This window comes from Oncorhynchus kisutch, linkage group LG21 (assembly GCF_002021735.2).
Source record: "Oncorhynchus kisutch isolate 150728-3 linkage group LG21, Okis_V2, whole genome shotgun sequence".
Lineage (NCBI taxonomy): Eukaryota > Metazoa > Chordata > Actinopteri > Salmoniformes > Salmonidae > Oncorhynchus > Oncorhynchus kisutch.
This window is the reverse complement of record NC_034194.2, coordinates 21,600,064-21,615,797: the sequence shown is the minus strand read 5'-3', so window position 1 is coordinate 21,615,797 and position 15,734 is coordinate 21,600,064. Positions and strand designations below refer to the sequence as shown.

Sequence of the window (15,734 nt, the reverse complement as noted above, 5' to 3'; positions counted from 1 at the left end):
TGCTGAACGACCACATTTTATTTAAATAAAAAAGCAAAGCATGCATGCAACATGTAAATTGATAATAGCCAACATGAAGAGACAAAACGAGATACATCATGGATCATAAGTGAGGTCATAAAGCTGATCTACAATGGATTTGACACATAATAATTGTGATAGAACCTATATTTTTGTGATACAATGGAGTTCGTCTGCACAAATGTTGTTACTGTGTCGTGTCTTCTCAACACACGTTATTATTTTGGTACAGAATAATAACTCAATTGTAGCACAACGGTTGTGACAAATGCATTGTACATCAGTGTGTGCGGTGCCTATCTTACATTCCGCTCAATGTAAAGCCGTTATCTTTTGGATGTTTTGCCCTCTTTTTAGTCTCCCTCAGAATTTGCATACACACACAATGACGTAAACCATGATATCAACAACTATTCTTTAGCATCCAAAGTGCAATGTCTTAGACAAGAGAACATATGACCTTTTACATGTAAATTAAACGTAATATAAATTGTGACAAAATGAACATTGAATTATTCAAAGAGAGAATGTAATGTGTTATTTCAGGAACAATCTAAATTCTTCATGTTAGCTGATTAATCCATTTACACAGTCATACTCTTATTTAAACACCCCCACCCCACAAAAAAAACAATAATCATGTTATTCAATATAATCCTCAATAATCCCGATAAAAAGTTCAAATACCATATAGTTCAGAATCAATCGCTTTGTGTAAGACATAACCCCTAATGATGTCACTGAGAGTTGGGGTCAGCTCTTAGTCGCAGTCACTTCAAGGTCACACTCAAGGTGTTAGCTACTCTAACCCAGTGCGTCAATTGATGATGTGCGGCAACACCTTTTGATTGTTTCATTATAATCACATTTGTTGCATTGAGTTAAGTGTTGATGAAAGTCTATGATGCATCAGTAGGGCCGGATGTTGGAGCTGCTGAAACATTGAAAACATCTGGAACAGTAGGAACAATAGGTCAAACAATGGCACTATGTACTGTAGTATAAGGGCAACTTAATGGGAAGTTGTGCCCAATTGCCTAAGAGTATTGCTTTATACTATAGACCTACTTCTCCTCCGTATCCGGAAAAAGCCCAAACCACCTGACGATGATGTTGCAGCACTTGTGGTCTGAAATGAAAATATAATATTGATAAGGGAATTTGTATGTTTAAGGTAATGACTAAAGAATTCCACCCTGAAACATAATTATTAGATTATGTAACATGTGTAATGAATAAATTAGACTAACGTAACTATTGATAAACTTAAGTCCAATAAGGTTTAGTCGAGACAAGTAAGGGAGAGAAATGTGTGTGTGTGTCTAAGAAAACACAGAGGACAATTAAACATGACAACAATTAACCTGACCTGGTTAGAACTTTCAAAAACTTTCAAAAACTTACGATGAAAGAGACACTGTCAAGGTCCCTCTCATGAGGGAGGGAGCGGTATGGAACTGCCAGCTTGGTAGTGATATACGAGGAGTGTGGACTGTGGGGAAAGACACATCCCACCTACTGTTTGTGTGTCTGTGTGTGCGTGTAATCCCCCTACTGTTTGTGTGTCGGTATCACGTCCTGACCTTTATTTCCTTTGTTTTGTCTTTATTTAGTATGGTCAGGGCTTGAGTTGGGGTGGGCAGTCTATGTTTGTTTTTCTATCTTTGGTTTCTGTTTCGGCCTATTATGGTTCTCAATCAGAGGCAGGTGTCGTTAGTTGTTTCCGTTTGAGTGTTTGTTGCCACACGGTACTGTTTCGGTTTTCGTTCATGTTCACGTTTATTGTTTTGTATTTCATAGTGTTCAGTTTATGTCTTAAAATAAACGTTATGGACACTTACCACACTGCGCATTGGTCCTCTGATCCTTCTCGCTACTCCTCCTCAGAAGAGGAGGAAGAATGCCGTTACAGTCGGTGTGTGCATGTAAGTAGGTGGGGGGTAGGAGTTATAAAATTATATGTCTTTGTATTATGGACTTCTGAACGTTCTCTGAATAAACTTTACGGACCTTTTGCAGAAGCTGAGTCTTTGCCTAATTATTATTAAACCCAGGGTCTTACAAACCTCGGTTATTGGTCAAAGCTTAAATAATTGTTTAGTTATCATCATTGGGATTGAAAATTATCGTGACAAATATAAAACATTCAATACTAGCTTAAAGGTAGTAAACTTCCTAACATGTTCAACAAAGTCATAAATACAATAAAATGGTCACATGAGTAAGCATAGACAATAGTGTAATAAACATGTTGTGGCCAGCAACAAATAAGATTTATAACATAATTATTTAATTATAAACATAATCAAACTATATTATGCAGCCACGACACAACAGTGGTAGGCCTGATCACCGACAACGACAAGACAGCCCATAGGGAGGAGGTCAGCCAAGCCATAAGACTCCTGAACAGGTAATCAAATGGCTACCCAGACTATTTGCATTGTGTGCCCCCCCAACCCCTCATTTTACTCTGCTGCTAATCTCTGTTTATCATATATGCATAGTCACTTTAACTATACATTCATGTACATACTACCTCATTTGGGCCGACCAACCAGTGGTCCCGCACATTTGCTATCCCGAGCTATCTGCATGGTGTCCCACCACCCGCCAATCCCTCTTTTACGCTACTGCTACTCTCTGTTCATCATATATGCATAGTCACTTTAACCATATCTACATGTACATACTACCTCAATCAGCCTGACTAACCGGTGTCTGTATGTAGCCTCGTTACTTTTATAGTCTCGCTACTGTATATAGCCTGTCTTTTTACTGTTGTTTAATTTCTTTACCTACCTATTGTTCACATAATAACTTTTTTTGCACTATTGGTTAGAGCCTGTAAGTAAGCATTTCAGCGCACCCGGAAAAAAATCCCTTACCTTTGTGCGGTTGGAGGACACTTGTGACCTTCCTGTCAGAGCTTCCCGGATCTGAAAGCACAGACAAGGAGTTCATCAAATATATTAATTGTCAGAGCAAAGCACATTACAATACATAATATGAGAGGTATCAGTAAGTGGGTCATGAACATACCTTTTTGTCCAAAAGTGTTCCAAATACCAAGATGAACAAACCCTTTGAATGATAACATGGTGAAGGATGGAATTACTATACCAAATTCAGTATATATTTAATTGTAAACATTCATCCAAATCTTAACTTAGTATAACATGCCATCGGGAATTTAATGCATTTAAAAGAAAAAATCTTTCAAGTCAATTGCACTTAACCGAGGACCAGTTATTTACTAGTGTTATTTAACTGAGTTAAATACCTGTAATGAATTGAAGATTGCAAACACAATATGGATTCCTAGATTGTTTGGTGTAGTCATGGTTCCTACTCCTAGTCCCCAGGTAGTACCAAAGAAGGGAGTCAGAATGGCCAGACACCTGGCGATGACCACCAAAGCATTTCTCTCATCTGACTGAGTAACATCCCTCACACCTCTCCTCAGCATTTTGAACAGTACCACAATCAGGATCAAAAGGTTGATGACCACTATGGTCAGGGCAGGGATCACAAAAGCCAGAAGGGCCTTTGACTCTGTCCAGTTGAGCCAGCAAACCCCATCATTATCTCTGATGTATTGTTTCCCTGGGGCTGTCACTGCGATAGTTATGACAGCAATGATGAGGGGAGCTCCATAGCCCAAAGAAAAACTGATGGCCAACATTTCTGGTTTAGACATGTGAGAGAACACCATGACAGTCCAGTAGAGCAGCAAAAGGCCTGAGACCAACATCCAGAAAAACAGAGCCAGGTAGAAAAAGTGGATGAAAAATGTTGCTGTGGAACACGCAGGTAGATCTTTTTTTTCATTGTCGGAAATTGCTGCACCAATAATGAACCAAATGTTAGCAATCAGAAGGGAAACGGCGATGTTCACTATAGAGACATGACGCATGTAAGATGTGTTGTTTCCAGTCACAGCATTCCATACCAACATCTCAATGATGAGACACACGACCAAGCAACCCATTGATATGCCAACTCCAATGTAAGTGATAAATTCCAAAGCGACACGCAACACAGCTGGAATGGAAGGCGACATCAAAATGGAGAAGGAGGTCAGATGATTACAGTGACAGGTGACAGTGCCATTCTTTTCAGACTGCAGTTCACATCCTTTATCATCCCATCCTCCAAGGCCGTCAAAAAGGTTGAAGTTCCAGAAAACACACTGAGGATTGGCCAGTGTCTTGTTCAGTACGTCAAAACTGAACGTCACATTCTTGATTGTGCCATTCACCTTCACCAGAACCACTTTTCCGTTGATGGTGTTGACACTGTTGTTCAGACTGCTACTGTTTCTCGCAGGTAAAACATTATCCAAGGAGTCAAATGTTATTATGGTGATTGAATTGAAGGAAGCTTCAGATGCCGGTATGTCTATCAGAACAGACAAGTTTAAATTGAATAAGTTGTTGATTGAGTTGTTGACTGTGGTTTTGTTTAAAATAATCCTTGACGTTTCTATGTCAAAAAAGTCATCGGTAAGGAAATTGGAAAATGTTTCAATGGTGCCCAGAAAGGCTGAGCTTTCGTTTTTGGTGAGGTTGGTGTTTAGAACATCCCAGGAGGCTTTTGCTCCATTTGAAGTAAGTACACCTGCCGTTTCCAGGAAATTCTAGAGATCAAGATAGAAATCAGAATTAGTACAGGATTATTGAAATCATAATAAAAGTGAAACTGTTGATGTCAACATACCTTCATCAATGGTTTGTTTATTGGGGTACTTCGGGACACATTTGCAACATTTTTTAGAATATTAACAATAGTAGAAATAGTTGCAGGTGATGCAACTATTCTACCTAGGAGGTTAAAAGTGCTGTTGCGGAGTCTTTCCAAAAAAACTGGAAGACCAGTCCCCACTAAAGCCTGTATGGATTTAAAGTGATGAAAGAAAAACAATACAAGTGTATATAAGGATTGATACTATATACAGTACTGTAACAAAGCAATACCATCATTACTAAAACATTTTTATATAGAGTATATTTTATATCCAGTGAAAATGTTTTTATGTTAACATATTACCTGAGATAAAAAAAACAGGTTTTCAATTTCTTTTAAGACACAGTTATTCTCCCGAACTGAAAAATGTCCTTTTTCTTGACAAATAGCAGTCTTTTGACCTACTTCATCCAATTTGCAGTCAGCTACAACTATCTCATTCACTTGTCCACTGCCAAAGATCGTATTATTCAAGCAGGTAAACCCTAGAGAACAATGGGATTTGTGAAATTATACAATATTTATAATTGTAATCTTATAGATATTACAACTGTAGATTACATGTCATGAATTATGGGATTACATGAAGGCGAATTTAAGCGATGTTTTTGTGACAATATTTTTGATGCACACCAAAAAAGCAAGAATATGAACAATTCATCTAAAATCAACTGACATGTACAGCTGCCACAGTTTAAACTCATCTAAATACTTTTTGAATGTATTTCAGGACAAGTAATAACTAACTTGGTCCACCAAATCCACCAAATACTAACCTAATCAAGTACTTACTTATTTGATATTTTTTTCCAAGTGTTGAGACAATATCCGCTTTTGCTTTTGCAATTTCCACATTATCGACAATTGTTGTTATAACAGTAAAATCTGCAATAACACTTCCACTCCTATTCATGTGAGAAAGAAATATCAGAAAACATATCCACAAATGAATAGCATGCATTAGCAAAAATAGCCCATACATACACTGTATAACATCAACCCCAAGTTCTTTTCATTTCGAGGGGAAACTCTTGTCTCTGGGGCAGTGGAGGATTTAAGTATAGGCGACATGGGCCTGGGCGGCATCATGGGCCTGGGCGGCATCATGGGCCGGGGGCGGGTCGCCCGCACGACATCTTTTAGAATGGTGACATTTGCGCAATCTGTTTTCTATCGCTCATTTGCACATCACGTCAATGATATCATGAAAACGGTGGTTCGCCCAGGGAGCCATACAAGCTAGAACCGCCACGGCTCTGGGGCATATACTGAAAATGTATTTGTTATATTGGACATTTTAGACCACAGTTTAAACTGTTAGAATTTCAGCAACCTTCAATTCTTTACATTTGTGCAGCAACTATTATATGGCCCATACATCCCTCAAAATCACCTGAGTGTCACGTCCTGACCTTAGTTCCTTTTTTATGTCTCTATTTTAGTTTGGTCAGGGTGTGAGTTGGGGAGGGTATTCTATGTTTGTTCTGTGTGTTATAGTTCTATGTGTTTGGCCTGGTATGGTTCCCAATCAGAGGCAGCTGTCAATCTTTGTCTCTGATTGAGAACCATACTTAGGTAGCCTGTTCCCACCTGGTGTTTGTGGGTAGTTGTTTTCTGTGTCTGTGTTTTCACCGTACAGAACTGTTTCGATTTTCATTTCTTTCCTGCACTTTGCTAATTTTGAATTTTCTCGTGTTCTGATATAATAAATTATCATGGACACTTACAACGCTGCATTTTGGTTCGATCCTTCCTATACTCATCATCAGACGAAGAAGAAGTTTGTTACATTGGGATTGAAACTATACATTAAACTGAACGTTGAGAAATTTAAGGTGACATTTAGTATTTGAATATTCAAATTATTAGCACATGAAATGAAATAATATAAAATGATAAAGTATTGAATAGAGGTAATAACACTGGAGCAAAACTTACTTTAACCTATTTAACTTTGCTGATATGAAGCCTCGCATGTTTCTCTTATATATGACTTTGATCTGTGTGAGACAGTGAAATGATTATTGATCAAGAGTGATTTCAAATAAATGATTGAAAAGGACATGAAATGAACATTTGGTACATATCAAACAAATTGTAATTTGTCACATATCATGCGAAATTTACAATGGATATCCACAAATTAATACATACCATACGAAATGTAATCTGTAATGGAGTGAGACCGATTTACATTTACTATGTTACATCTAACCCTGAGTCCAGGTTGACACTTTACATTACAGCACATGGACATTGTGATAAGCATGAGGGAATATAGTATACTCACAGTTTGATCAATATCTTTGAACATTGCATTATTTTCATCATTGAAGTTAGAGTCAAAGGTGATGTCCATAGTAAATTGTAGGTTCAGTGTGTTTTCTAAAAAAAAAACAGAACAAAATATAAGAATACAGAAGTTAAAAATGTAATTACACATTTGTATAACTGAGGTTGCTTTTGACCGTTTTGTTTTGTTCGCACTAGGGCACAGTGGAACAGAAAAACAATTTAATGAAGACATTAGAGTAACTGTTTTTTTGGCGATGTCCAACTTCTTTCAAACATGTAACAAGGAAATAGGTCAAATTAAGGAGGGTGTTGTTGGAGTTGTTGAACTTTCTGTGTTTTTATGTTGGTACTGAGGTACAGTGGAACATAAAAACATGATATATAACACATTGGTGTTACTGGAATATTGGTGATGCCCGACTCAATAATACCACAAGGAAATACCGTAGGTCCAATGAAATGACATTATTGATTTGTTTCTTTGATGTTGTACTGGAGGGGTTTGTTGGAGTTGTTGAACTTGCTGTGGACTGCTTTATTGTTGGCACTAACGCGTAAAAGTATTTATTTTACTGACATTGCTGTGTATCACAGAATGTTTACATTTTGCTTAACAGAGTAGTTATGTACCGTAACTACATGGAATAAGGAACTTACTTGTTACGGCAGGATTTGGAGTGCTCAAGTTATTTGTCATGGACTTTTAAATATATTTAATTAACCAACAGAGAATCTATTTTTGAAGATGTAAATTACTTTCCATACACAAGCCATAATTGGTTCATTGTGTAATACTCTGAGATAGCCTAGTGGTTAGGGAGCCTAGTGGTTAGAGCGTTGGACTAGTAACCGAAAGGTGGCGAGATTGAATCCCCAAGCTGACAAGGTAAAAATATCTGTCGTTCTGCTCCTGAACAAGGCAGTTAACCCACTGTTCCTAGGCCGTCATTGTAAATAAGAATTTGTTCTTAACTGACTTGTCTAGTTATATAAAGGTAAAAAAAAGATAACCCAAACAAAATCACATCTGAAGAGGTCAGTGGATTTTTGACACTGTTACATGTATTTGAAATACATAGATTATTGTGTAAAACCAGTACTTGTTTCCTCTTCTGCTGGCAAAGCTGTGGACGCAGAGAAATGTGAGATGATTATGATGATGGCTGGTTCTCTAACCGGTTTCAACAGATTTTTGTCTTTCAGCTGTAGGCCTCAAGTAAATATACACCTATGAATAACACTATGGCAAGTTGCTCTTGGTAAGACTCTAATTAGTACAGTAAAACGTTTGTTAATTAAATAGTCATGAATAATTGTATCATACCTGGTGTTGGAGATGGTGTTGGACAAGCCGTCAGATCTATGTGGTAAAGGAGATAAGGGTAAGCTTAGAGTTTAAATGTTGCTGAACGAATACAGAAACATTGATTAAACTAGCACAGTGGAGGTGGTAAGGAAACAGTTACTTGTGATTGGCTGACAAAACGGTCCATAAGGAGGAATGGCTTTGATACATCCACAGGAGTCATCAGTGATGTTGTCACAGGACCCATAAGAGAGACACTGGTCACATGACCAACCATACTGATCCTCACAACTGCATGTGTTGTTTGGGTAGCATGCTGTGAATGAAAGGAGAGTGGAATGACATCATCCTCATCTGTGAGACCAACTATTTGAAAATATCTGAACCAGTTGTTGAATATATTTTACAATGCACAAGGAATTAAAACTCAAATGAGCAACAGCAACAGAAATCTCTTACCAGTAGTGAAGTTCACCTCTGTTACACTTAACACATTGGAGATCAGGACAGGGTAGGTCAGGCCACTCACACTTGCCCTAAGTACATCTATCAATGTAGCTGAAATATCTGTCATGTCCAACTCAATTTCAATCATTTCCCCATAAGTGGTTGATGGCTCTATGGAAAATTACAATTGAATAAATCATGACAAGCATGTCTATTATTTTCAGTAAATGTAATCTATTGCTTGAGTAACTTCTTGGAATACCTGCTGTAGTAGTTGGACTTGGATCTGTTGGGATTAGGTAAAAGACGTGTCACCAAGAAGAATTACGCAGCTGGGAGACGTTGCCAAAAACAACTACATACAACTACAACAACAGGTACACTGTCAAACACCAAGTGGAAGTGAGAATCAAATAGTTACTTGTGATTGGCTGACAGAACTTTCCATCAGAAGGATAATTATTTAGGCATCCACGTATTTTGCCATCAACGATCTCACCACAGGACCCATAGGAGGAACACTGATCACATGACCAACTATACTGGTCCTCACATCTGCACCTGAATGCACTGGGGTCTGAGGAGCATTCTGTGAATGGAGGGGAAGTGGACTGATTATCCTCAACATGGAGATGCCAACAACGTCCAAGTTAGCTTTTTAAATACACCCTTTACTAACACATGAGCCCTGTAGGTCTTGAACCTTTTATAAAATTAAGAAAAAAATAACAATTAAAAACTCTTACCGGTAGTAATGTTTATGTCTGTTACATTTAACACACTGGAGATCAGGATGGGGTAGGTTACACTTTTCACCTGGAACTTTAGGTAATGTATGTTTTCAAGTGGAATATTATAGACGTCCAACTCAACTTCACCAACTTTCTCAATGAGGGTTGCTGTCACTGTGGAAACAATTCAATTCAAAATATCTTTATTGTCCCCGAAGTGCAATTCTTGTGGACCATAAAAATAAATATGCATACAGTACCAGTCAAAAGTTTGGACACACCTACTCATTCCAGAGTTGTTCTTTGTTTTTACACTTTTCTGCATTGTACAATAATAGTGAAGATATCAAACATATGAAATAACACCTGGAATCAAGTAGTAACCAAAACATTTTGTATTTGAGATTCTTCAAAGTAGCCACCTTCTGCCTTTGCAAACTATTGGCATTCTCTCATAAAGCTTCATGAGGTAGTCACCTGGAATGCATTTAAATGAACAGGTGTGCCTTGTTAAAAGTTAATTTGTGTAATTTCTTTCCTTCTTAATGCATTTGAGCCTATCAGATGTGTTGTGACAAGGTAAGGTTGGTTTACAGAAGATAGCCCTATTTGGTAAAAGACCAAGTCCATATTATGGCAAGAACAGCTCAAATTAACAAAGAGAAACGACGGTCCATCATTCCTTTAAGACATGAAGGTCAGTCAATCTGGAAAATGATGATGAAACTGGTTCTAATGAGGACAACCACAGGAAACGAAGACCCAGAGTTACCTCTGCTGCAGAGGATATGTTCCTTAGAGTTAAATGCAAGTCAGATTGCAGCCCAAATAAATGCTTCACAGAGTTCAACAGACACATCTCAACATCAACTGTTCAGAGGAGGCTGCGTGAATCAGGCATTCATGGTCAAATTAATGCCAAGAAACCACTACTAAAGGACACCAATACTAAGAAGAGACTTGCTTGGGCCAAGAAACACAAGCAATGGTCATTAGACTGGTGTAAATCTGTGCTTTGGTCTGATGAGTCCATATTTTAGATTTTTGGTTCCAACCGTCGTGTCCATGTGAGTCACAGAGTACTGTAGGCGAACAGATGATCTCTGCATGTTTATTTTCCACCGTAAAGTATGGAGGAGGTGTCATGTTGTGTGGGTGCTTTGCTGGTAACACTGTCTTGATTGATTAGAAATCAAGGCTCATGTAACCAGCATGGCTTTCACAGCATTTTGCAGCGTTACGCCACCCATCTGGTTTATGCTTCATGGGACTATCATTTGGTTTTCAACAGGACAATGACCCAACACACCTCCAGGCTGTGTAAGGGCTATTTGACCAAGGAAAGTGGTGAATTGCTACATCAGATGACCTGGCCTCCACAATCACCCAACCTCAACCCAATTGAGATGGTTTGGGATGAGTTGGACCACAGACTGAAGGAAAAGCAGCCAACAGTGCTCAGCATATGTGGGAACTCCTTCAAGACTGTTGGAAAAGCATTCCAGGTAAAGCTGGTTGAGAGAATGCCAAGAGTTTGCAAAGCTGTCGTCAAGACAAATGGTGGCTACTTTGAGGAATCTAAAATCTAAAATATATATTGATTTATTTTTTGGTTACTACTTGATTCCATATTTGTTATTTCATATGCTTGATGTCTTCACTATTATTCTACAATGCAGAAAATAGTAAAAAATTAAGAAAAACCCTTGAATGAGTAGGTGTGTCCAAACTTTTGATTGGTACTGTACATTTAAAAAAAAAATATATATATATATATATATATATATATATATAGAGAGAGAGAGAGAGAGAGAGAGAGAGATTTATTTAACCAGGAAGGCCTCATTGAGATTTTAAATCGCTTTTTCAAGAGCGTCCTGGCCAAGATAGGCAGCACCAAGTCATTGGTGCATATTTGTTTACTATTTGGAACAAAACATCATGAAAGAATTTCCAGGCAGTTTCCACATCAGGGATAAACTCAATCTTGCTCCAGTCAAAAATAAAACAAATCATGGAGAAAAGCCTGCTCATTTTATCTTACGAATAAAAAGTGGGTTTGTCTTAGGAACCTTAGTATTTCTAACAGCAACAACAACACAATGGTCACTTAAATCATTACAAAAAACACAAATATCCTGCACATAGCAAATATCCAGCACACAGCAAATATCCTGCACACAGCAAATATCCTGCACACAACAAATATCCTGCACACAACAAATATCCTGCACACATCAAAAATCCAATGGCAAAGGGCAGTGAGATAAATAATGATGTTTTAATCATTTCGGATTTGTGTGAGCATAAAAACATGATTTTTTGGGGTCATTTTCTAAGGTGTCTAAAGGCACATTATGGGGGCAGACATGTAGGTTTGAGCTGACTCACCCTCTCGCTTTTCTCCAGAAGGAACTTGTGATCCATCAGTGGGTGATTCCTGGAAAAGATAGATTTAATTTTAAAAAATTGATTTGTATCATTGCGTCAAATTAAGTATGTGTTTTAACACTCAGAAAATTCCCCTATATGTTTTTATTTCACCTTTTTAACCAGGTAGGCCAGTTGAGATCAAGTTCTCATTTACAACTGCGACCTATGTATTGGCATGGTAGATACACAGGGATGTGCAGTGTTATTACAATGTGGATACAGTTACACAACTGTGCTGTTTGTGTAATTATAATGTATACATGCTGTAGTTGCACCAATGGAAAGAACAAACAAATCTGTTTTGAAACATTATGTTAATAGTGATACACCTAAAGATATGTAGCTCAAACAATATTGTATTACTCTGACATTGCTTAAAATTGCCTTGTGAACATTTCTTTTTAGTTTAAATCCATATTTACTGGCCTCTTACCTCTGATGTTACATTTGGAGTTTCCAAGCAATCTTGCTTTTCCAGACTAGAGCAAAATACCAAGAGGACACTTAAGTACCAAACTGTCTTTGGTGAGGCCATATCTGTATGAATATAGCATAAGATATACAAAACAAAACATCATACAGTCAGTATTACACATTTGACATTTTTCCCCCAATGGAACACCAGATGGTGTACAGATTGTGAGATAGCATGGTTGCAAAAAAATTATACAATAAAACACAACCAAATAAGCACCAATTATGGTGACAGCTGAGGTATTTGTGGGCTGTTTTCTTGATTATGTTACTTAGTAATATTCATTAACCTGATTGGAATGCTATGAAGAAAATTGTTGCGGTCTGATGAAGAAGGAAACATATGTCATGCCCTGGTCTTAGTATTTTGTGTTTTCTTTCTTTATTTGGTCAGGCCAGGGTGTGACATGGGTTTATTTTGTGGTGTGTTTGTGTATTTGGGGTTTTTCGTAGGTTTTGGGATTGTGGCTTAGTGGGGTGTTCTAGCAAAGTCTATGGTTGCCTGAGGCGGTTCTCAATCAGAGGCAGGTGATTCTCGTTGTCTCTGATTGGGAACCATATTTAGGCAGCCATATTCTTTGGGTTTTTCGTGGGTGATTGTTCCTGTCTTTGTGTTAGTTGTCACCAGATAGGCTGTATAGGTTTTCACGGTCCGTTTGTATTGTATTGTATTGTATTGTATTGTATTGTATTGTATTGTATTGTATTGTATTGTATTGTATTGTATTGTATTGTATTGTATTGTATTGTTTTGTATTGTATTGTTTTGTTTTTTTCTTCGTTATTAAACATGTATCTAACTTACCACGTTGCATTTTGGTCCGACTCTCCTTCAAGTGAAGAAAAACGTAACATGACAATGGTTGGTCACGTCTCTGCTGCATTTTAGTGAATATATTAACTTATCTTTTCTGTACATACTGATCCAATCGCAATAAATTTAATCTGAAATTCATGCTCAAAATGATGCGCATAGCATGCACTCCTGGATCTGTATACTGCATACAATTGAAGACGGAAGTTTACATAAACTTAGGTTGAAGTCATTAAAACTAGTTTTTCAACCACTCCACAAACGTCTTGTTAACAAACTATAGTTTTGGCAAGTCAGTTAGGACATCTACATTGTGCATGAGACAAGTAATTTTTCCAACAATTGTTTACAGACAGATTATTTCACTTACAATTCACTGTATCACAATTCCAGTGGGTCAGAAGTTTACATACACTAAGTTTACATACACTACATACACTGTGCCTTTAAACAGCTTGGAAAATCCCAGAAAATTATGTCATGGCTTTAGAAGTTTCTGTGAGGCTAATTGACATAATTTTAATCAATTGGAGGTGTACCCATGGATGTATTTCAAGGCCTACCTTCAGACTCAGTGCCTCTATGCTTGACATCATGGGAAAATCAAAAGAAATCAGCCAAGACCTCAGAAAAGAATGGTAGACCTCCACAAGTCTGGTTCATCCTTGGGAGCAATGAAGGTACCACACTCATCTGTACAAACAATAGTATGCAAGCATAAACATAATAGGACCAGGCAGCCGTCATACCGCTCAGGAAGGAGACGCTTTCTGTCTCCTAGAGATTAACGTACTTTGGTGCGAAAAGTGCAAATCAATCCCAGAACAACAGCAAAGGACCTTGTGAAGTTGCTGGAGGAAATAGGTACAAAGTATCTATATCCACAGTAAAACGAGTCCTATATCGACATAACCTGAAAAGCCGCCCAGCAAAGAAGCCACTGCTCCAAAACCGCCATAAATAAAAAAAGCCAGACTACGGTTTGCAACTGCACATGGGGACAAAGATAGTACTTTTTGGAGAAATGTCCTCTGGTCTGATGAAACAAAAATAGAACTTTTTGGCCATAATGACCATCGTTATGTTTGGAGGAAAAAAGGGGAGGCTTGCAAGCCGAAGAAAACCATCCCAACCGTGGATCACGGGGTGCTTTGTTGCAGGAGGGACTGGTGCACTCCACAAAATAGATGGCTTCATGAGGTAGGAAAATGATGTGGATATATTGAAGCAACATCTCAAGACAAGTTAAAGCTTCCTGACTGCAAATGGGTCTTCCAAATGGACAGTGAACCCCAAGCATATTTCCAAAGTTTTGGCAAAATGGCTTAAGGACAACAAAGTCAAGGTATTGGAATGGCCATCACAAAGCCCTGACCTCAATCCTATAAAAAATGTGTGGACAGAACTGAAAAAGCGTGTTTGAGCAAGAAGGCCTACAAACCTTACTCAGTTACACCCGCTCTGTCAGGAGGAATGGGCCAAAATTCACCCAACTTATTGTGGTAAGCTTGTGGAAGGCTACCCGAAATGTTTGCCCACGTTAAACAATTTAAAGGCAATGCTACCAAATACTAATTGATTGAATGTAACCTTCTGACCCACTGGGAATGTGATGAAAGAAATTAAAGCTGAAATAAATCATTCTTTCTACTGTTATTCTGACATTTCACATTCTTAAAATAAAGTGGTGATCCTAACTGACCCAAAACAGGGAAAATGTACTGGGAATAAACGTCAAGAATTGTGAATAACTAAGTTTAAATGTAGTTGGCTAAGGTGTATGTAAACTTCCGACTTCAGCTGTATGTACAAATAAGATATGAGAAAGATTACTTATTTTAATAATTGTGACACAGTGTCACAAACATCATATGTTGTCTAAGAGTCCTTCATTTACTCTTCTGTATTCACATTTGTTAAACCTTGAACAAATTTATATTTATACCTGAACCCTGTGAAAGGTCATACTCAATCAAATTGTTTACATCATTTCAATATAAAACATGAGAAGTAAATGTATTATCTTACCCCTCCGACTCTCTAAATTGACTTCTCAAGGAAGGGCAAAAAGGTTTCTGTGTGTCTCTTGCCAATTTGCCACTGTACTCTGACTCAGAAGGGTTGGGTTTTTGCGGAAGAGACATTTCAGTTGAATGCATTCAGTTGTACAACTGACTAGATATTGCCCTTTCCCTTTCCACATTTCACATCAAAACAGTTGATTAAATATAATAAAGGCACTCACCTCCTTGTCCTTGAATTGCGAGAGTGTAGTTGAGTCAGAATCTTGATTAGAATACAAAAATGTGATCATATTAATCCCGTGCTAGCCTCTACACTGGAATCCTATTAAGGCTAGGGCTGATTTCAAGGTTTTACTACTAAACAACAATGCATTACATGGACCAACTCTCTATCCGATTTGGTCCTGCAGTACATACCTACACATACATTATGGTCACAAGAC

The 15,734-nt window shown here is 37.8% G+C and overlaps 1 protein-coding gene across 1 annotated transcript; it reads right to left on the bottom strand.

Moving 5' to 3' along the window:
- Positions 1-12,574, bottom strand: LOC109866211 (adhesion G protein-coupled receptor F5-like). Its single transcript, XM_031800658.1, has 19 exons — positions 12,413-12,574; positions 11,938-11,986; positions 9,562-9,720; positions 9,237-9,404; positions 9,078-9,101; positions 8,828-8,986; positions 8,529-8,684; positions 8,387-8,422; positions 8,163-8,186; positions 7,058-7,152; positions 6,706-6,767; positions 5,560-5,672; positions 5,071-5,252; positions 4,741-4,911; positions 3,305-4,660; positions 3,064-3,105; positions 2,910-2,960; positions 1,090-1,150; positions 1-973 (listed from the first exon to the last, which is right to left on the bottom strand). Exons 1-19 carry the CDS (start codon positions 12,512-12,514, stop codon positions 921-923), a joined length of 3,063 nt encoding a protein of 1,020 aa, XP_031656518.1. The 5' UTR covers positions 12,515-12,574; the 3' UTR covers positions 1-920.
- Between the last annotated feature and the right edge of the window lie 3,160 nt (positions 12,575-15,734).